This window comes from Leucoraja erinacea, chromosome 22, assembly GCF_028641065.1.
Source record: "Leucoraja erinacea ecotype New England chromosome 22, Leri_hhj_1, whole genome shotgun sequence".
NCBI classification, from domain to species: domain Eukaryota; kingdom Metazoa; phylum Chordata; class Chondrichthyes; order Rajiformes; family Rajidae; genus Leucoraja; species Leucoraja erinaceus.
Window position 1 is genome coordinate 29,945,836 of NC_073398.1, and position 24,045 is coordinate 29,969,880.

General features: G+C 41.7%; 1 protein-coding gene across 2 annotated transcripts in view; it reads right to left on the reverse strand.

Annotated features, from left to right (window-relative positions):
• Positions 1-24,045, reverse strand: part of exoc4 (exocyst complex component 4) — a 362,722-nt gene that overhangs the window by 303,986 nt on the left and 34,691 nt on the right. For both annotated transcript variants that reach the window (XM_055653386.1, XM_055653387.1), the window contains exons 5-6: positions 12,736-12,979; positions 8,575-8,752 (exon numbers count right to left, since the gene is read on the reverse strand). In XM_055653386.1, the coding sequence (XP_055509361.1) occupies positions 8,575-8,752; positions 12,736-12,979 (422 nt within the window). The remainder of the gene's footprint in view (positions 1-8,574; positions 8,753-12,735; positions 12,980-24,045) is intronic.

Genomic DNA, 24,045 nt, shown 5'->3' on the forward strand with positions numbered 1-24,045 from the left:
AAATGCAGTTTATTCAACCTTCCTTGTTCTCTGCCCTGTCCTGCCCTTGCTTGTTCGAACATTTATATTTATCTCAACTTGTCCATCTGCTGGACTGCTGCTCTGGATCCCACCCCGGCTAGGTTGGTTTAAACCTTCCCGAGTAACACAGTGAATCTCCCCACCAGGAATTTGGTTCACCTCCAATTCAGGAGCAACCCATCCCTCTTGTACAGGTGACCTCTGTCTCAGAAGAGATCCCAATGGTACAATACACATTCATATGCCCTATCTTCCCATTCCCACCCCTCATTAGTACATGGCATCAGGAGTGATTTAAACATTACAGAATGTAATTTTAACCTTTTGCCTATCTCCACACATTCTGCAGGATCTCATATATTTTTCTACCTGCGTTGTTGGCAAGGTATACAATGACTTCTTGCTATTTAAATTCCACCTTGAGAATGTTCTGCAACTGTTCCCTGGTGCCCAAGAGGCATCAAACCATCCTGGAGTCTCCCTTGTAGCCACAGAATCATCTGACTGCCCCCTACCAATCGAGTATCTTATCTCTACAGGTTTGCTCACCTTCATACTCCCCTATTGTGCTTGAAAGCCAATTGTTGTGCCATAGATCTGGTGCAGTTGGTCTCCTCTGAAAGGCCATCCCCATAAAAATATCCAAAATGGTTTCCTTGTTAGTGAGGGGAATGGCCACAGGTAAATCTGCCTAGGCCCTCTACCTTTCCTGATGGTCACCCCCATTACCCACTGCCTACATCTGGGGCAAGGGTCGATCATGAATGTTCCTGAGCGAGTCGAGATGCAGCCCTAGCCTCTCAATGTGTCAGTGAAAAGCTGCAGTTGGATGCACTTCCCACAGGTCGAGTCACTAAGAGCATTTGTGGCTTTCCTCATCTCCCACTACATGTGTGCAACTGCTCTAAATGTCATCTCTAAGGCACTAAGACTACAGAGGATAGTAAATGATATTGTCAAACCTTACCACTGCTCAGCCTCCTCGCCAAAGCTTCTCCAGACAAAGCCCTTACACTTCAAACACAACATTTCAAACTCACATCACCACTCTCACCGTTTCAAAAATCACAAGATGACATTGAGCACAGGATAAAGAGTCAATGAAAGAGTTGGAAACAAGTCCTCAAGTCTGCAAAAACCTTAACAGTATTTCACAAAGTCATGAGACATAAAGTATTACACGTAATTTTAAGACAGACATTTGAAATTGATATTAATAGTCAAGGCCCATGGCTGTTAAAGACCTTAATAACTGAATTAAAGTCAAAGTCTTTTAAAAAAGATATATAATTATAGCGATAGAATCCTCAGAAAAGGATGAGAACACACAAACATTGTAAATAAATGCATGATTTGCATGGTTTGAGCATATGATGTGACCAGCAAAATAAAAGGCAATTTGACACTGATGTCTTTGTTTATCACTGTTCCTAATTGACTTATCTGCAAAACAATCTATTGAACTGCTTTGCCGAATATTACATGGAGTAAAGCATACTGTCACAGACGAAAGCAAGCCTGAAAACTAGTATTTTTTATAGATAGCAAAACTGTCAGCATTTCTAGCTACTGCAACAAACTGACAGTAACTTTGGGCACCCTCATATATATATAGTTCATGATGGAAGTCAGAAGCTATGTAAACAATTCTCTACTTCTCCACATGTTGCATTGCTTCACAATCTTATCTATCTTTTCTATGATCTCACAGTCATAGAGTGATGCAACGTGGAAACAGGCCCTTTGGCCCAACTTGACCACACGGTACATGTCCTAGTTACACTAATCCCACCAGCCCGCATTTGGCCTGCATCCCTCCAAAGTTGTCCTATCCATGTAACTGCCTAACTACTACTTAAACCAGGGTCGGCAAACTACGGCCCATGGCCCAGATCCGGCCCATAACCCAAAATCATCCGGTCCGCAGGGGTAACACGAAACACACACAACACCTATCCGAGAGTTGTTTTCTCACACACAGCCACAGCCAGTTCCACATTGCTACACCTGTCGACTCACTCCCTCTCTCCGTCCCTATCCTCCCACCCCCTCTTCCATCCTCCCAACCACCCAGCATGAAAGTGCCCCCCACCCCGGTGTCGCGGCATGTGTGAAATTGAAGCGGGCTGAGAACGGCTTCGCCAAGGCGGTGCTGGAGCTGTTTCCTCGGGAGCCCAGCGGCGGGCGGGCTGGAGGAAAGCGAAGCATCAGCGGGGTCGGCGAGGAATTCCGCTTCGGCCACAGTGTTGCACTTTAGCTGTAGTTTGTCGCGGGGGTAAATGTCTTTATGTTACATTTTTGTTGCGATTTTTAAAAACTATCATTAATTAATTATTAACTATGGCGATAGATGTGGCCCGCCATCCGCTCACAGACAAAGGTCCTGGCTCCTACGCAGAACAAGGTTGCCGAACCCCGACTTAAACGTTATCCTTTTTTTCCCCTTGTGCGAAAAGGGAAACCACTTTTTCCCCCATTTAATTATGACTGCTCTTCCTTCACCAAAGACTGGCCCAAAAATCTAATATGGAATTGAAATCTGTTACTTCTCATGGAATACAGCCACATCTTTTAACTATATTGGGGTTTTTTGTTTTAAACAATGCAGACCGTTTGTTGATACCCTTTTAAAAAATATATATATATGCTTTATTTGTAATAATTAATATATGCAGAGAATACAATTGGCAGTAGTCGTTCTCAACATTATAACCATTCAATCAATCTGTTTCTCTTAGATTTGTTAGTGCCACTCACATTCTGCTCAAATAATATACCCATGAGTGTTTAACACAGGGTACAGTCCCTCAGTGTCCACAAGAAAAAAACAAGGATTATTATTCTGAACAGCTTACTCCAACAATCATTATTTACATTTTGTTTATTGCTGATCTATAATCACAGAATATTTTATAAGGGAAAGAGATCAAGTAGAAAGTAAAGAAGGAATGAGCTGGTTGTTTGAAAAACTGTTGCTGACATTTTTGTGCTTGTGCCTTCAATTCGCTGAGCTGAATTTTGCTACTATGATTAGTGTTCCAATGTCTGCAAAGAGGAATACATTGTATTGAAATATGATGATGAATTTCACCCAGACTCTTCGATTTATGAAAGTTTGCTCAACAAAATGTTCTCTAGGACAGCATTTATTTCACAAATCAATTATTTACTGTATTTTATCAGTTTAATTTGTGAAGCATTCAGTAAAACATCTGCTCGAGTGTCTCAAATTACTCTCCCACTTGCTCGTCCAAAATGACATAGTTAATTAACTCATCAAGCAAAAAGGACGGTCTCTAATTGTGATTGGAAGTCACAAAATTAACTATTTGGCATTTCTGCTGCAACACACAAATGAGCAGTTAAGATCATAATTTTCTTAAAAATAAATACAACATTTTGTGCAACAAACTTTTTGTCATACTTGTCACAACTCTTAAACCAAAAGGTATGATGGATTATTGATGAGATACCCCAAAAAAATATGACAGTGGCATTCAGTACAAAGCAATTAAGGGGCATGTTTATTAAGATTCAGCACAGTTCATTTTGAAGGACTGGAAAATTCCCTCGTGAGCAAATCATTTATTTGAAGAAGCCACTTTGGTTCCAACACCAAGTTCCAAAAGCAGTTATGCCTCCTTTTCATTTGAGAACAATGATTGTCATTATGATCAACATCTGGTATCAAGGTCTATTTTTCTGCATATTTTGCTAAACAAAAATATCTTTGCACAAAACAGGTGCTAAAGGTAGGAAGGTCATGCTGAAACTCTGTAAGACAGTAGTTTTACAGAGAGTTATATCCGTGAGTTCTGATACAGGGTCTCGATCCCATACGTGGACCATCCCTTTGCTTGACATGGTTCATCCAGTAGTTTGCTTTTACTCTATAATTCACGTACGTCACAGTTAAAGTACAGTGCACAATTTTGATCATTACTTGATAGATATGAAAGCACAAAAGAGGTTGCATCAATTTATAAGGGTAGATATCAGGGTCAAAGAATTCTTGTGCTTTGTGAAGAAAGATTTGCTATCTTTGGAATTCTTGTATTCTTTGGAATAGAGGACACGGAGGGGAGATTTAATTACCATTATAAATGAAGGGAAAACAAGCTATGAAGACCCTATTTTCCCTAGCAGAGGTCTGTAACAAGGGGAATATATATTTACAATGATTTGTAGATGGACTAAAAAAGAGATGCTTAAATCTCCTTTACCATATTGTGAGTTCTCCAAGTTACTGTGTTAAGAAGAGCAGAAGAAGAGGGCCTTATCAAAGTTAGTACTTGAATGAGCACGTTAGATGCAGTAAACTACAAGGTTGGGATCAACAGTTAAGGAGTAATGCTGTATTAAATTATTTTTGTTCAAAAGAAATGTTTCAATATATTGTTCTAATTTGCACACAAAGGGCTATCACGACAGGAGAAACTTTAGCCAATATTTTAAACAAAAATTGCTGCAGTATTTTTAATACATCATAGTGACTCGGGAACAGCAAATGACTTGCTGGAGGAACTCAGTGAGTTGAGCAGCTTGAAAACCAGGAGATCCAGATTTAAGATCACCTTCTTTCTCACTGCTATCGGACTCATGAACCAATTTCCATTTCACATCCAATTCCCGGAAGTGCTATCACGTATTCTCAATGTGCATGGCTTTGGAGCTACCGAAGGAGAAGCGTGACAGCTTTGCTTAGCACGTTTTGCAACTAAAAACTCTCTCAAGCCAACAATTACAAATGTTATTGCATAGCCAACTTAAATAACAACACAACAAATGGCCATATAATTTGGTTGAGTTGTTATAACCATATATAATAACCATATATAACAATTACAGCATGGAAACAGGCCATCTCGGCCCTACAAGTCCGTGCCGAACACTTATTTTCCCCTAGTCCCATCTACCTGCACTCAGACCATAACCCTCCATTCCTTTCCCATCCATATACCTATCCAAATTATTTTTAAATGATAAAATCGATCTTGCCTCTACCACTTCCACTGGAAGCTCATTCCACACAGCTACCACTCTCCGAGTAAAGAGGTCCCCCTAAACTTCTGTCCCTTAATTCTGAAGTCATGTCCTCTTGTTTGAATCTTCCCTACTCTCGTTGGGAAAAGCTTATCCACGTCAACTCTGTCTATCCCTCTCATCATTTTAAAGACCTCTATCAAGTCCCCCCTTAACCTTCTGCGCTCCAAAGAACCCTGTTAGCTGAGGGTTAAATGCTAGTCAGGACATCAGAACAAGAATCCAGTGGCACATAATAGTTTAATCCCGTTAGATAAAAAATTAGCTTATATCAGGCAAACCATTCAAGGGCGGAAGAACTCACTCCTTGAAAAGTAGGCTACAAAGGGAAATAGATTGGTTAAGTGAATGGGTAACGATCTGGTAATTGGAATTATAGGAGGATATAATTGAAATGGTGAGAGATTACATGATTTGATTTATTTTATTAAGTATTTGAAAAAGCAGACAGAATAGTTTTTTTTTCATAAATGGAGATAAATACTATATTTGCGAGGTTATGCTTCAGTTATGTGAGGAATTGGTGAGACCGCATCTGGAATATTGTGGACAGTGTTGATTCCTTTATTTAAGGGAAGATGTAAACAATATGGAAGACATTCAGAGAAAGTCTGCAAGACCAATACTTGGAAATATTGATTTTTTTTTAATGAGCAAAGATTGGACTAAGCTGAGCTTGGAACTGTCAGGAGTTCAGAAAAAGGAGACTTGATTGAAACATACATGATCCTGATGGATGTTGTCAGAGTAAATGCGGAGAGTCATAAAGTCATGCATCCTGAAAACAGTTCCCATCGACCGTGTCATTCAAAATGCCCATAAACACTAGACCCATTTGCCTATGTTTGTCCAATGTTCTTCTCAACTTTTCCTCTCTGTATATCCGTCCAAATATATTTTGAACGTTGTTATTATACCTGCCTTCACCACTTATGGGTTGAAATGGGTGAACATCTGTAGAGTTCACCTTACAATCAGATCAACCATAATATGCATGTTCATGTGCAAAATCAGGTTAACCTGATGGGGTGTGAGATTGCAACCTTCATGTGGTCTGCCCTGTTTCGACGAATGCAATCAACCTGGCGTGCACAACCAAATAAGATCGAATAGAACAAGTTATCCTACAGCTTTATGTGCACGCCATATGCAAGAAGGCGAAGAAGATGATGAACCTGATGAAAATTTGTTGACCTGAAATATTAACAGTTCTCTCAACACAAATGTTGTCTGACCTGCTGGACATTTCCAGCGTTTTCAGTTTTATAAAACTGATGAACCAATTAACTGTGAGAATGTTGATCCACAAATTAATTTCACAATATGGTGCCCAGAATTTGAACTTGGATCTGCCTATGTGTCCTTTGCATCACTATTGACGTGTAAATGCTGAGCACTGCTTTGTTGTTTTATCCAAACCTACTCTCATTTAGAAACATCCAAGTAATTTCAGTCCCATGCAACTGAAGTAGGGCAGCTGGAGAAACTGAGTGAGCCAGGCAGAATCTACTGAGTGAAGAGACAGAAGGGCAGGAGACAGAGAGGGGGTGGTGGAGGGGAGGAGGGGTGAGAGGAGAGAGAGATGGGAGCAGAGGGGAAGAGAGAGAGTGGGGGGCTGAGAAGGGGGGAAGGGAAGGGGGGAAGGGAAGTGGGTAGGGGAGGTGGTGGAGAGAAGAGGGTAGGGGAGGGGAGGGGAGGTTGTGGAGGGGGGAGGGGGTTTAGGGGAGAGAGGGTGGGAGGGCAGGGGGTTGGGGGAGTGGAAGGGGGAGAGAGAGAGAGGGAGGGGGAGAGAGAGAGAGAGAGAGAGAGAGAGAGAGAGAGAGAGAGAGAGAGAGAGATAGATAGAGAGAGAGAGAGAGAGAGAGAGAGAGAGAGAGAGAGAGAGAGAGAGAGAGAGGGGGGGGGGGGGGGAGAGAGAGAGAGAGAGAGAGAGAGAGAGAGAGAGAGGGAGAGGAGAGAGAGAGAGAGAGTGGGGGAGAGAGAAAGAGAGAGGGGGGAAAGGAACGGGGTGGCAGCCCGAGCGCGAGGCACGGAGCGATCTGAGGACGGTGAAAAGCAGCAGGGGGAACCAGCCTGTATAGGATCTTTGGTAGAGAGGAGAGGGGAGAGGTGGGCCTGGATTTGTGGGCATGTGGGCATTGTGCCGTCAGCAGCTGGTGAGCAGTGTGTATATTTAAAAATTAGAGTTTTGTGATCAATATTGTATACACACACACACACCAATTTCTATGTCAATCTACATCGACTTTTTTATCCTCTGTAACGTGGATGCTAGGAGTGTCAAAATGAAAAATAAACTTTGTTCCAATGTGTTAAAACTTTCCTCCACACCACTTCCTCAGACCCATCCAGTCATATTAGCTGAATAGCTAGGTGCGTTACTTGCCGTATCAGTTACGTAAAACACATTAATCAATCTATAATTGATTGATTATAGGTAATTACAAGACAAGACAATTATTATTTTGTGCAATTATTCAAATTGCAAACCTTGCAAACCACATCTTCAACATAATCCTTAAAATAGATATTGTGCATGGTGGATGCGATCTGCATGATGTTATTGAGACGTACAGCATGGAAATATGCCCTTCAGCCCAACTCATCCGTGTCGACCAAGATGCCCAATCTAAACTAGCCCCATTTACCTGCATTTGGTCCATATCCCTCTAAACCTTTGCTATTCGTGCACCTGTCCAAACATTTTTTTAAATCTTGCTATTGTACATGTTCCAACAAACTCATCTGGCAGCTCATTCCCACCACCCAGCAATGTTAGCAACAATTCGTGCTGCAAGAAAATTGATATGCCAAAGGTCATTTGTTCCCCCTTTTCAAAATATACCATTGTGTCTTTTCTTCAAAACATGGGAAAGATCTATAGCTGGTCAATAGCTCAGTACTAGAAGAATATAAAGCCTGCACGAAAGATATTATTTAAAATTACAAAGGAGACATCTTTCTGAGTCACAAAAGGCATAAAATATTTGTTCCAAAATAAATAAGACAGCAAAAACACAAAAGATGTACAAACTCAACTGCTTCTATTCAAAGGTTTCAAAGATCTTTTATTGTCATGTGTACCAATTAAGGTACAGTGATTTACACAAAATGCTGGATTAACTCAGCGGGTGAGGCAGCATGTCTGGAGAGAAGGAATGGGTGACGTTTCGGGTTGAGACCCTCAGTGATATGCCCACAACCTAAATTACATAAATCTGCTTATCATTCCTTGAAGGTTTGTGAAAAGAGATGTGAAAGGAAGAAAAAATACTGGTTTCCAAAAATATACATGAACAGAACGGATATTTTTTTGCAAGTGGTTTAGTGTTAGTCCCAAGGATCCTTATTAAATACTCGCATAATATAATTCAAATTTGGCATCAATTTGCTGTCTCCAAACGTTTAACAAGTGGGAAAAAAATCTGCATGTAAAAATAAAGGACAGAACGGTAATTGCAACACATTAGATTAAATAGTGACTCAATATCTTGATTGGCCTTGGCTTACCTGAAGCACATTCTGGATCCTTGCCCACACTTCTGCCATGTCATAGAGTTTGATTTCACTCACATTCAAACCAGAAGGCGACACAACCATTTGGTGAAGATAACCAAGAACAATTTTATGAGCAGCAGCTACTGCGTAGAATTTTTCAAATAGTAATTCCAGAAGCTCCAGTAATAACCTGCAAACAAATTCAAATAGAAATCAGTCTGCTTAAATGGCCAGTAATGGACTTCCTACAAATAACATTCCACTCTTTAAATCCACATCTCAACTTTCCCAAAGCCCACTAATGACACCCAAATTTACCATCTAACCAAGTCAACAGTTAAAAACAGTTAAAAACAGTTAATCTAATCCTTCATGAACTGATTCTAAAAACAAGCATAACTCCAATTTTCAGACGCATGATGAACATGCTTCCGATAATTTTGGGCTCATCTGGTTAATCAGAGAAAAGCTGGGAAATGAAAACCTTTCAATTCATTATCAGAAATGTCCGAGTCAAAACATCTACAACAGTGCAATAAAACTCTGCACGTTCAATCAAAGGTTTCTTGTGTCCGTGCACTTGGTAAATCAAGTTTGCACTATTACATAAGCAGTGCAAATTTCTCAACACAAATCAAGTTGTTGATATATATAAAATCATGAATGCCATAGATAAAGTTAACACTCAGTCTTTTCCTCAGGGTAGATGAATCTAAAGGAAGAGGCAGAGGCTTAAGATGAGAGTTTTAAGCGAAAGCTAGGGGCCATTTTTCCACTCAGAGGATAGTCTATATCTAGAACAAGCTGCCAAAAGAAGTCATAGAAGTTGATACAATCGTAACTTTCAAAAGTCGGATATATGGATAGGAAGGGTTCAAAGGGATATCGGACAAATACAGGCAAATTGGACTAACCCAGATTAGTATGGTCAAGTTAGACCGAAGAGCCTTAGATAGGACTACATTATATCACATTAGAACAACAGTGAACATGCCACACAAATAACTCTAATGATAGTCATAATAAATTACTCTAAAAATGTAATTATTGTGCCTTGTCAAACATAAGATTTAGCACTAAACGTTACGAATCCCAGTTGTGGAGGCACTGGTATCGTTGTCTTGTTATAGGACATTGATCATTCTTTTTTATTCTGGATGGGTTTTTTTAATTCTGGATTTTAATTCATGTATTGTGGTTTTTTTTTAATATATATAATTTATGATGTGATATACTAAGATTGGATATGTATTTTATGATGCTTTTATATGCAATGTATTTTTATGTAATGTTGTCACTTGTCTGGACCTTGAGTCCAAAATAAAGTTTATTATTATTATTAAATATACGGCCTTAAAACCTGTGGAGGTTTGGACCTGGAATTTGGAAAATAGATTTCTTCCTACAGTGATGAATTTAAGAAATTACATTTGAACAATTTGCCTTGTAAAAAGGTAATATCTTATTTTCCAGCAAAACTCATATTTTATTCCAAATGTCATTATCCAATTAAGCTTCAGTGTAAACTAAAAACAGTTGCTTGACGATCACACATAAATGGTACTTGCTATATAAACATAAATGCATAAACACTTTTAGTCATTAATTACAGTGATGTACCATCCAAAATCCTGAACCAGCTACCTCTCTACCAACAGGCTGCCAGGATAGTTTGGTATATATATATATATATATCCCAAGCATAAATAAATTGTAGTTCAATTTCTAGAGTACATTAAGCTTTCTGTTCAAAAGACAGTTAGCCAGAAGACAACAATAGTTTTTTTATTCTCTCTTTACTATCACTACTTGTGAAGACTGCAGACAATTAGTTTCTTTCCACTTACATCTTCACAAATCATGATCTATTGATTCCTGGAAAACAAGTCTCATCAAGACAATTTACCCACGAATGGCTATTCCTTACAGCAATGTAGCCTTTCAACGTATCCCCTTTTCTGAGCAATCAAGTAAGCTTTCTAAGAAAAATGTGGCAAATTGAAAACAATAACTTGAATGTAGCTAGATAAATGCCATACAAAAAGTAAAATATCTGACAATACAAACAAGTCAAAGTACTTAATTATACTGCATGCTGTGAAGCAACTCATTTTCCATCAGTTTACTCTGGCTGCGTTATGTAGAAATGTAGGCCGCACTTAGAATAGTGTATTCATTTTTGGTCAGCCTGCCATAGGAAAGAGGTCCACAAAAATGCTGGAGAAACTTAGCGGGTGCAGCAGCATCTATGGAGCGAAGGAAATAGGCAACGTTTCGGGCTGAAACTCTTCTTCAGACTGAAGCCCGAAACGTTGCCTATTTCCTTCGCTCCATAGATGCTGCTGCGCCCGCTGAGTTTCTCCAGCATTTTTGTGTACCTTCGATATTCCAGCATCTGCAGTTCCTTCTTGAACACAGAGGAAAGAGGTCGTTATGGTGGAAAGAGTGCAGAGAATCTATACACAAAAGCAATACACAAAATGGTGGAGGAACTTGGTGGGCTAGGCAGTGTCTATGGAGGGATGGACAAATGACAAGTCTGAAGAAAGGTCCCTACTGGAAATTTTGCTTGATATTCCTGATGTAGATGCTGCCTGACCCATTACAGTTCTCTAGCACTTCGTGTTTAAGATTAGAATGGAATTAGGTAAGAATGCCTACATGCTAGAAATCAGTGTAGAGGCATTGGAGGACAGTGGTTTGGTCAACAATAACAAAGGGTGGAGAATGTTCAAGATGGATAAGTGGAAGATCATCCTTCACACAGTTGCAGTGATTAGAGAGTTTCAAATGCAGTTCAGTGCCCCATCCAACAATTCCATTTTTATTGGTGGCTCGATTTTAAGTATGGCTAGATAGGATCGATCAATTCTCAATGTCCACACTTGTACAGGCAATCCCTGGTTTACAAAAGCCTCGACTTATGCACTTTCAACTTTGAAAAGATTTTCGGATTAATTTTTAAACCATTTTTTGAAATAAGTTAACCATGGCTAACATTATAGCAAAGCTTCACAGGTAAGTCTGTACAGCGATTGAAGTGATTCAGAATTAGCCAGTGTGGTCTGAGGTGCACATTTGTATGCTACTGAGGTGGAGGCAATGTATTTGGCAGGAATTGATGATTTGAGTCGCCGTTTGGAGATTTACATGGGGATGTATTTGCCGGCTGCTGTGGGGACACAGGCAGTTGTTTTTAGGATTGAACGAGATATTTCCCCAGGCTTTTGGGAGACCAGTGGAATGGATGGGGCTGTAAGCATCTTCAGCTGAGTGAGAATGGGACATATGCGTGCCTATTCTCACCACTCACCCACCTTTCTACAAGCCACCACAATTGGGGGCAGGGTCGAGCCAAGCAAAGCTAGGGGCCCTCTCACCCACTTGCGGAGTAATTGCGGTTGGCTGGCAGCCACTCTCCCCTTGCTTGCTTGCTCTCTTGTCATAGCTGTTTCTGTGATCCTGTTCACAACTGACTTATGACTGCATGCACTTTCTAGCGTGATCACCGAGAACTAGAATTGTGACAGTATTCCTATCCGTTCGGAGGAGAATGGAACAAGTTTAATTCTCATAAATCTTTGGGAACTCACTGGGAAGACCTAATTTCCAAAGATGCTTGGAAGTTTAGAGCCCTATCTTCAAAATGTGGAACATAAGCACGGAACAGAAGAGCCAATGTGAACCCTTCAAGATATATTGATTGATTTTAAAGAAGAGATTGAGATGTGGATTCAACTCTTTCAAAATGGTGTTAAGCAAAAAAATTAATCTGATACACCAAAATGTTAATTAACAATCTTGAAGTTTAAAATCAGCAGAAAATAAACCCTCCAACCAATACCAAATATCAAGCTGCAGGAAGGAACTGCAGATGCTGGTTTAAACCAAAGATAGACACAAAATGCTGGAGTAATTCAGCAGGCCATTCAATAAGTAAAGGCAGTAATCAAATCCATCTCAGGCTCAAAAGTGCACTGAATACCAAAGCTCACAGGGTTTTTCATATATGAGGGCAGAGCTTCAAAATACGGAAATTTAGAGAAAAAAAATCTCAAATATATTCTGTTAAAGATTAATTTGTGATTGCGACCTTTAAATTATGACATTCCATTTTGACATGCTAATTAACACAGGCACATCCCTTATCGCTCATGAAATACAACAAAATACCTTGGTTGATTTTCCTGTGACACAATTTCACCTCGCTGATAAGCATGGTCTGCGATCTGGGTTGTGGACCGTTTCACAATCTGTTCCAGTTCTTGATTGAAACGCTCTTTAGTTGCTTTGACGGTCTCCGGAATCTTTTTCAGTTTCGCCAGAGCTTTTATCAAAATTCCCATGAAAAGTATGCTGTTCTCCTCTGGATCACACTCCGGGTCCTCCTTAATGTCCTGTAGGTTTATCTCCTTCACTGTGAAAATAAACAAAAGTTAATCATGCAAAACTACACACCTCAGCTAATATTTATCTGTCTTTATTAAATTCTCCAGTGCAATCAAGTTTTCAGCAGAAAATCATGGACAGCATTGTTCTCCGAGTGCTCCTATTTGGTACTGAGTGTTCCAAACTACAAACAAACTAACGGAAGATCCACATAGCAACAAAAATTATGAGGAGGTATGAGATTTTGCAGAGAAGTCAACAGTCCAACAATTGCCATTCTTATAGAGGATCTGATAAATAAACTTCTATATATTTTATCTCATCGCTTTCACCTCAAGGACAAGTTCTCCAAAAGTACGCAATTAAGACTCTCATCCACTGAAAGCGCAATACCTACAGAAATGTTACGCTGTAAAGTGCCCACAGCAAACTGCAATAAGTTTATTTTTCACGTTTTTAAACTTCAGTTACTGTGCACCATCAGGTCAAAATAGTGTACTGGCACAGAAGATATAATTAAGTGGGAGCCAAGCAGGAAATTAAAAAGCAAAACAGCAAAAAAGATGATTTTGAAATATGTGTATTTTGACAGGATAAAATAATATACATGCTTAATTAATGTAGCCATTAACAAAACATAGAACATCCAAGCAGCTTAGAACAATAAGGTTGATTAATCATATCATCTCCTTGTGACCAAATTATTCTAAGTTGAGTCTTCCTGAAACCGCAATATACAAGCTTAGATGAAGTACAGCTACAAATTTAGAATGCAAGTAGAATTTTCTATCAGAGCAGTGCTCAGAAAGTGATAGCTTCTTCAGGCTGAAATCATTCATCTTTTTAAGAGGAGAACTTCACAGATATATCTGAATGTCAAACTGAACAGATCATGTCAATTGTCTGTGGACGCCCAAAACTCCCCCAGATATAATTATTTACTGAGAAACCCAAGCAATCCAAAACTGAAAAAAGGGCATTAAAAATCTTTCTCAAACAAATGCTATTATTTTTTACATTTGCAAGAAGCAGAACTTTGGAAACTATTAGTTAATTTTCTGTCATGCTTCAATGCACACAATTTGGTGATCATTTTCCAATGTTCTATAAATTCAGGATCAGTTCCTGTGGATTGGAGAGTAGCTTATGTTATCCCACTTTTCAAGAAAGGAGCGAGAGATGAAACGGGAAATTAAGAGTCAAGAGTCAATTTAATTGTCATTTGGACCCCTGGAGGTCCAAACGAAATGCCGTTTCTGCAGCCATACATTACACACAAATAGACCCCAGACACAACATAATTACATTTTACATAAACATCCATCACATCGCTGTGATGGAAGGCCAAAAAAACTTATCTCTCCACTGCACTCTCCCCCCCCCCCGATGTCAGAGTCAAAGTCAAAGCCCCCAGCTGGCGATGGCGATTGTCCCGCGGCCATTGAAGCCACGCCGGGTGGTGCGAGGTCGCACACCGGGTCTTGGTGTTGGAGCCCCCGGTGTGCGCTCGCAAAGTCCCGCGGCCATTCCAAGCCGCGCGGGGCAGTGGTGTCAGGCCCCGCTCCAGGAGCTCTTCAACCCCGCAACTCGGGCGGGAGAATTCGCCGTTGCAGGAGCCCCGAAAAGCGGTCTCCCTCCAGGGATCCGCGGGCTCCCGGTGCCGCCGTCCGCAGACCCGCAGTAGCAGCCTCCGACTCAGCAGCAGCAGCGGCATCGGCAGCAGCAGCAGCAGCAGCAGCAGCGCTCCTCCACCGCTCCACCCGCTCCGGTCTCGGCCAGCTCCGCGACGGCAACGGTGAGTCGGCACCAGAGTCCCCGGCTTCTTCCTGTTGGAGGCCGCTCCTCGTTGCGGCCCCAACGACAACGGAAACCCGACGAGAAAAGGTCGGGTCTCCAGTGCAGGGAGAGATTCAAAAGTTTCCCCCCCCCCTCCCACCCCACCCCCACCCCCCCCACACACACACCCCAACATAAAATAACAAAAACTACATAAAAACACAGACAAAAAATAATAAAACGCGGACAGGCTGCAGAGGCCGCTGCTGACCAGAGTCGCGCCGCCTACCTCATTTATGGACCAGTTATGGACCAGTTAGCCTGATATCGGTGGCAGGGAAGATGCTGGTCAATTATTAAAGAAGTGATAACGGCGCATTTGGATAGCAGTAAAAGGATTGGTCCAAGTCAGCATGGATTAATGAAGGGGAAATCTTGCTTGACTAATCTTCTGGAATGTTTTGAGGATGTGACAAGTAAAATGGAGAGCCAGTAGATGTAGTGAATCTGGATTTTCAGAAAGCCTTTGATACGGTCCCACACAGGAGATTAGTGGGCAAAATTAGAGCACATGGTTTTGGATGTAGGATATTGACATGGATAGAGAATTGGTTGGTAGACAGGAAATCAAAGAGTAGGAATAACCGGGTTCCTGTCAGAATGCAGGCAGTGGCGAGTGGAGTGCTGCAAGGCTCGATGCTGGGGCCGTAACTATTTACTATATATTAATGATTTAGATGATGGAATTAAAAGTAAAACTAGCAAATTTGCAGATGACACAAAGCTAGGTGGCAGTGTGAACTGCGATACTTGGAGGTTGCAGGATGACTTGGACAGGTTGAGTGAGTGGGCAGATGCACGGCAAATGAAGTATAATGCAGATAAATGTGAGCAAGGAGGTCCTACTGCAGTTGACAAGGGTCCTGGTGAGACTACACTTGGAATATTGTGTGCAGCTTTGGTCTCCTAATTTGAGGAAGGACATCCTTGCTATTGAAGGAGTGCAGCGTAGGTTCACAAGGTTAATCCCCAGGTTGGCAGGACTGTCATATGAGGAAAGATTGGAAAGACTGGGCTTGTATTCACTGGAGTTTAGAAGGATGAGAGGGTTCCTTATAGAAACATATAAAATTATGAAAGGACTGGATAAGCTTGATGCAATACAAATGTTCCCAATGTTGGGGGAGTCCAAAACCAGGGGTCATATTTTCACCCAGAGAGCTGTGAATTTGTGGAATTCTCTGCGACAGAAGGCAGTGGAGTCCAATTCACTGGATGAATTTAAAAGAGTTAGATAGGGCTCTTGGGGCTAGCGGAATCAAGGGGTATGGGGAGAAGGCAGGCACGGGTCACTGATTGTGGATGATCAGCCATGATCACAATGAATGGCGGTGCTGGCTCGAAGGACCGAATAGCCTCCTCATTCACCTATTTTCTATGTTTCTATGTGTTGGATGCAGAGGTTGCTGGGGAGAAAGGTGCGACAAGGTCGGAATAGATGCACTTGAACATCAGTCTCACCTAGTGGTGGGGTGACGTGGTTGAAAGCATTTTCACGTATCTGATACTCTATTCAGGTATCTGCTATTAAAATCAATGAAATGTACTTCATAAAAGCCTTTTGTCAACCTGTTGATTAGTTTCATTGGCGAACACCAATAAAAGTAGTAAATTTATTTTAAAGGTCTCTGGATCACCAGGCCCATGCATTTGCAAAGGAATGGTTGGACAGCAAGGTTAAAAGGGTGCGAATAAGGGAAGGTTTTTCTTATAATATTAGTAATTATCTAAAAATGTTACCCAACACATAGTTGATATCATTATTTTTCTAATCTGTATCGTTTAAAAACCTTTAAATTGCTCATTGTGTTTTATCAGGTTTTAATCGCTCTGAATTTGAAGGATAGTGAGAAGCTTTAAAACACTCTAACAGGTTTGACAGATGGGTCCTTGTGGGCGCCGTCCTGTGCGGTATGGCTGTCCAGCCTGCAGCTGTTCGCTTTTCACTCTTTTTTTTTTTTAGTGAGTTTTAGTGTTTTGTTTTTGGAGTTCTAGTCTTTTTTATGTGGGGGGTGGTGGGGGGGGGATAGAGGGAAACTACATTTCAAGGTCCCTACCTGGTCGGAGAGGCAGCTTTTCTCCGGGCTGCACTTTCGACCCGTCCTCGTGGCCTACCAGCGGGCCTTGAGCGGCGTTTCCTGAGGGGACTGCCCAGTACCTCAGATGCGGCGGCGGCAGCGCAGCGTTGGAGCGCTATTGCGGAGCGGGCGATGCCTTGCCCGGGTCGCCGCGCAGGAGCTCCGGTGAGCTGAAGGCAGCCGATGAAACATCGCAAAGCTGCGGGACTATGGAGCGGCCAGCTGCGGGCGGCGGTGCTGAACTTAAACATCGGGAGCCTGGGATCTCTTGCCAAGATCGCCAGTGGTGGGTTCCATCCAGCGCGGTCTTGTTGGCTTCGGAAGCCACAGTCTCCAGTAAGGGAAGCGGCCGTTCCAGGGTTCCCATGCCGCTGAGAGGATTCTCCCGACGCCGGAGCACCATCACCCGGCGAGAACGGCCTGGAACATCAGGCCTCCGTAAAGGCGACTGTGGAGGCCTCAATAGGCTCGACTAATGGTGGACATGGGATGGGGACTGGACATTGTGCCTTCCCTCATATTGGGAACCATTGTGGGGGTTGTTTATCACGTTGTATCTGAGGTTTTTCTGCCCACCAATATGGACTAATTATATTGCTGGAGATTCTGCTGCCACTCCACCCGAGGGCCGTCTCCCTCAAAAAGATAGTATTAATATATAAGGGGCAGGTTCAGTTTGAGCACTCAGAAAAATCCACATCACACCAACTTCAGATAGCTTTCATTTTAGAGTTCAAAAATAAATTCAATTTTTCAGGCATTGTTGCCTCCAAGGGCAGTATAAAATTGTTTGCATTGCACTGCAATTGTAAGATGACGTTTAACCTCACAATAAACTCACCCCAAAATCTAATCATTTCAATTACATCATTTTCACCTGTCCTTCAGATTATTTGCTACTTGCCACTATCTATGAGATTAATGTTGAAAGTGAAAAATTAAAATATTTAACAAAATAAAGATTGATTATGTTATTTTAAATATTTATCATTAAACTGACAATACACACAATTTAGAGTCGGAAGGGTTGTTAATCAACAATTATGGTTCAATGTAATGTTAAAGACTAAGCGACAAGACATGGAACTATGCACAATTTTTCAGATATTTGATAGAATACTTTGTGACCATTTTAAGTTCTCATCGGTTCATGTTTCCTGCAGATTATACTGTAGAGGCTCTGTGGGAAAGCAAAGAATCATCGACAGTTTCTGGATTTATGTGTTTAATGTGCACATGCATGGTCCAGAAGTTGTTTTTCTAATTTGTGGTGATCGCTTGAATTAAAGTTTCTCAGCACAAACTCAAGTGTCCTGTTGCACCACAACAATATATTCTATCTTTATTACTTTGGTGTTTACATTTAATTCAAGTACAAAACTAGTTGCTATTTCTATACAATTTTGCAATCAGGACAGATTTGTCAAGGTTTTGTCCATTTTACCTACTCAATATTCATTAATCTTACGCAAGTGTTCAACATTAGATCACCAATGGATGTGGTGTCCACCATGAGAAGTTCCCACCCCATCACAATTATTACCATAATCTAAAACAATAAATATATTTTGGTCTGACCTTTTTTATTCAGATTCCAGTAATCATGCACCTTTCAGCTGACTCAAGAGAGTTTATCAAGTCAAGAGAGTTTATTGTCATGTGTCCCAGATAGGACAATGAAATTCTTGCTTGCTGCAGCACAACAGAATATTGTAGGCATAAATACAGATCAGATCAGTGTGTTCATATACCACGGAATATATATATATATATATATATACACACACACACATAAATAAACAGATAAAGTGCAATAGGCTGTTATAGTTCAGAGTTTGTTTGAAGTTGTGTTTAATAGTCTGATGGCTGTGCGGAAGTAGCTGTTCTGAACCTGGATGTTGCAGATTTCAGGCTCCTGTACCTTCTACCTGATGGCAGCGGAGAGATGAGTGTGTGGCCAGGATTGTGTGGGTTCTTGATGATGTTGGCAACCTTTTTGAGGCAGCAACTGCGATAGATCCCCTCGATGGTAGGGAGGTCAGAGCCGATGATGGACTGGGCAGTGTTTACATCTTTTTGCAGCCTTTTCCGCTCCTGGACGCTCAAGTTGCCGAACCAAGCCACGTTGCAACCGGTCAGCATGCTCTCTACTGTGCACCTGTACAGGTTCTAGCGAGTCCTCCTTGACATATCAACTCTCTGTAATCTTCTCAGGAAGTAGAGGCGCTGATGTTACATCAGTGTTCTGGGACCAGGAGAGATCTTCGGAAATATGCACACTCAGGAATTTGAAGTTCTTGACCCTTTCCACCATCGATGATATAAACGGGACTGTGGGTCCCCATCCTACCACTTCCAAAGTCCACAATCAGTTCCTTGGTTTTGCTGGTGTTGAGAGCCAGGTTATTGTGCTGGCACCATTTGGTCAATCGGTCAATCTCACTTCTATACTCTGACTCGTCCCCATCAGTGATACGTCCCACAACAGTGGTGTCGTCGGCGAACTTGAGGGAGTTCGCACTATGCAGTCATGAGTACAGAGTGAGTACAGCAGGGGGCTGACCACACAGCCTTGAGGTGCTCCCGTGCTGATTGTTATCGAGGATGACACATTTCCACCAATACAGACAGACTGTGGTCTGTGAATGAGGAAGTTGAGGATCCAATTGCTGAGGGATGTGCAGAGACCCAGATCTGAGAGCTTGGTAACCAGCTTGGAGGGGATGATGGTATTAAATGCCGAGCTGGAATCAATGGATAACAGCCTGACATATGAGTTTTTGTTGTCCAAGTGGTCCAGAGCAGAGTGGAGAGCCAGTGGGATCGCATCCACTGTTGATGTGATGTGATTAAATCGGGTTCCATCCACCATACAAAAGGCTGCATATATGGCATTGTTCATGTGATGGTATACTTTTATTTATCTTCAAGATTTAATAATCCGGTAATACCACAAAGGAAGCACCTAAATTTTATATATGGATTGGAGCAACTGAGGCACTTCAATACAATTGCTACTATGCCAATAAATTTATTATATTTCATTGACACTGGAATACATTAGAATGTGAAAGAATGACTCTTTTTTTCCTCAGATCAAAACATGTGAATCCAATTCTATAACAAATCTACAAAGTTTGTCCTTTATTTTTCCACGACAGAGGTCCACCACGATACAGACTGAGCTTGCCCAAGACTTGACATTTAATCAATTGATATAAATCACTTAGAAGGTTATTAACTTAAAGATATGTCAAACCTGACTAAACCACGACAGATTACACAAAGTAATGGGAAACTGAAGGTGTTCTTATCTCAAATAATTGTGTGCTATTTCAATCCATTTAACACCTTAGTTCCTGAATTTGGTTTGTATTTCCAGTGCATTTTCTCTTACTGTTAATTTGTACATTTTATTCCAGTAAAGAATCAAGAACCAAATGACATAGGTTTTTGGTGAGGGGGAAAAGATTTGATAGGAGCCTGAAGGGCAACTTATTCACATTGAGAGTAGTGAGAAAATGGAACAATGTCAGAGGGAGTAGTTGAGGCAGGTATATAACAACATTTAAAATACATTTGGACAGGTAAGTGGATAGGAGGATAGGAGAAGTTTAGAGGGGTATGGGGCAAAAGTGGGCAGGTGAAACTAGTGTAGATGGGGCACCTTGGTGCGGCATGGGCAAGTTGGGCCAAAGAGCCAGTTTCTATTGCTGTATGTCTCCAAGAATATTGATTTGCAAAATCCACAAATAGTATTGCACCTTTGGATTTGTTACCACTTTGCCTCTTTCATTTGTACTTCAGCAAGGAAAAAAATAAAATGGTCACTTTAAAGACAACTTCCTGCCCACCCCAGAGATGACTATAACTGGAGCTGCAGATATTGCCGTAGAATGGAATTAATTAAAATGCGTTGAAAATAATACCATCTTGTGAACTTCAGACCCAGACCAATTCCAGATTTGCATCGCTCTGCACGAGAGGAATATTGATAACTATAAATAACTAAAACTGCTGGATCTGATCTCTGATTACAACAAACTGAGATGTGACATTATCTTACACAAATTTGTGGCTGCATATATTCAATTTTTCAGTTTGTTGGCAAAAATAAATATGTATGGGAAAGGATATTATGTTGTTTTACTCCCTCCCTTTTTGTACAGTCCATTTAGAGAGCAATGTATTATTTCCAGGCTGGTGGGCTTTTCTAATTATAATTACTGTCCAAGAAACAACACATTTAAAATGAGAGTCTATTATAAATGGTTACTTTTATTAATGAGAACAAGTTGTCACATACAGTAATATATCTACTACTTCAAGAAGTACTGTATATTAATTGGCTGTGTCTTATTTTACTTTTTCAAGGAAAATCACTGCATTTGTCATGCCATATTTTACCACTAATTAAAGAATTACCAAAAAATATATGTCACGTGAGCCAAAAATGTATGATTTACTTGCTGAACACGAGCAAATTTTAATAGTTTAGGCAACTTGATAATATTGTACCACAAATCACATGGTACTGCTTGAGCTGGTTATCAACAGATAATGGTTCATGTAAAACTAAGAGCTTACGTTAAAACAATAGACCACAAATTCTGTTTTTAATATTTCCTTTAAAAAATTGACAAATAATGAGCATGAAAAATTGAACGTTGGTTTGTTATATATTCAAATGACACACTTATCATCCATGTTAATGTGTAATAATTTCAAATATTATAAACCTATTTAAAAGGTGCAAACCACTCGACATGAAAAATAATTATGGATTGCAGTTCCTAATTATATTTCCCAACTGGCTGCAAAAAATGTTCAAAGCTGATAACCTATTTGCTGGAAGTATGCATTGTTCCTCAACCTCATTAACTATGGAATGTAGAGCTCTAATACTTGAGGTCTTTGATCTCTGTGATGCCAATCACAAAATACAGACCTGAATACCAATGAGCAATTATGATGAGCATTAGTGTTGGGCTGTACAGAGTTGATTCTGGTCTGAACCTTGCAGTCAACATGTGCACTGGTCTTGCAACCAAACTATTTTTTTTTGCAGTACATGGATCTCAAGGTCCTGCTGATAACATAACTACCTTCCTGCAGGGTAAAATTGAATTTGGTGACTTGGTCAAAGGGTGGCAAACCCTCAGGCCTCCATCAATCGATTGGCATGTGGTTTTCTAAAGGCCTATGCTATCATACAGTAATGGCCAGTTCTCACGGTGCGATCTGATGCAAGATGTCACCAGAGTGAAGTGGTCGTGGTCCAGCAAGAGTTCCGCACGATATAGCGGGAGGTAGATAAAGAGTTCCCACGGTACTCTGCAATTCTGTCATTTTTGCGAGTGACTTGTCCGTCTCCCGATCTTTCCCGTTAATCGTGAATGAACATCGTGGACTGTAGTGTAGTTAATCACGTGGCACAAATGATGTTACTTTGTGTCACACACTATATTGGTTTTTTTCACCCGAGCTCTTTAATGAGCTGAAGAATAATCTGTGTTTTTTTAGACAAATGTTGTTTGGTGTGATGCACCTTCTCTCAATACGTGCAAGGTCGTCTTTTTATTTTGTCAAATATGAATAAAGACTGTGTCTCACATTGACCGTGATGATTGTGTTATTTTATGATCTACTGAGAGGTGAAACTTTCAGTCTGAAGAAGGCTCTCGACCCGAAACGCCACCCGTTCCTTCTCTCCAGAGATGCTGCCTGTCCCGCTGAGTTGCTCCAAGCAACTGGTGTCTATCTTCAAAGGACTGACCACCGGGCTGGTTGTCGGGGCTGGCGTGTTGCATTTCACAGACCGAACTTGGGACGGGACTGGAGTTGGGAGGGAAAGGTGGGGGAGTCGAGGGAGAGGAGGGGGAGACAGATGGGGGTGTCTTCATTTAGTGGCGGTGGGTATCTGTCACTGAAACAGGCAGGTGATTTTTCACATTCACCTTGTGTGTGCCTCTCTCTCTCTCTCCCTCCCTCCCTCTCACACAGACATGAATGGATGAACTCCGCGGGCCAGGCAGCATCTACGGAGGGAAATGGACAGGCGACCCATTCTTCAGGCTGCCTTATGTCTCTCTCCCCCCCCCCCCAACTCCCACCCACACAAACGAATGCTGGAGAAACTCAGCGGGTGCAGCGGGTGCAGCGGGGCCGAACCGTTGTCTATTTCCTTCGTTCCATAGATGCTGCTGCACGCGCGGAGTTGCTCCAGCATTCGCGTGTGTGTGTGTGTGGGAGTTGGGGGGGGGGGGGGGAGAGAGACATAAGGCACCCTGAAGAATGGGTCGCCTGTCCATTTCCCTCCGTAGATGCTGCCTGGCCCGTGGAGTTCATCCATTCATGCCTGTGTGAGAGGGAGGGAGGGAGGGGGAGAGAGAGAGAGAGGCACACACAAGGTGAACGTGAAATCTCACCTGCCTGTTTCAGTGACAGACACCCACCGCCACTAAATGAAGACACCCCCATCTGTCTCCCCCTCCTCTCCCTCGACTCCCCCACCTTTCCGTCCCAACTCCAGTCCCGTCCCGACCCCCTGGGAAACTGAAGGTTTCCCGCTGTAATTAAAGAGTTCCCACGGTAGACTGTAAAACTGGGACCCTGGTTCTGGACTCCCCCAACATCGGGAACATTCTTCCTCCATCTAGCCTGTCCAATCCTGTAGATACGATTAGACAGGTATCTAGTTATTCAATTCAATTAATGATTTCTATCGCCCAGCCTCTCATCTTTCAATCGGGTTCGGCCAGGAAGGAACTGCAGATGCTGGATTAAAACGAAGATAGACACAACATGTAGCTCAGCGGGACAAGCAGCATATCAGAAGGGTCTCGACCCGAAATGTCACCCATTCCTTTTCCCAAAAGATGCTGCCTGCCGTCGAGTTACTCATTCTCTTTAAACCGGCATCTGCTGTTCCTTCCGACACATGCACAAGAAATAGGCAACTTTTCGGGCCGAAACGTTGCCTATTTCCTTCGTTCCATAGATGCTGCTGCACCCGCTGAGTTTCTCCAGCATTTGTGTGTGTGGGTGGCAGTTGGGGGGGGGGGGGGGGGGTGTAGAGAGATAAGGCAGCATGAGGAAAGGCTCGCCTGTCAATTTCCCTCCGTAGATGCTGCCTGGCCCGCGGAGTTCTTCCAGTTAGAAACTGCTTTCAGACAAAAAG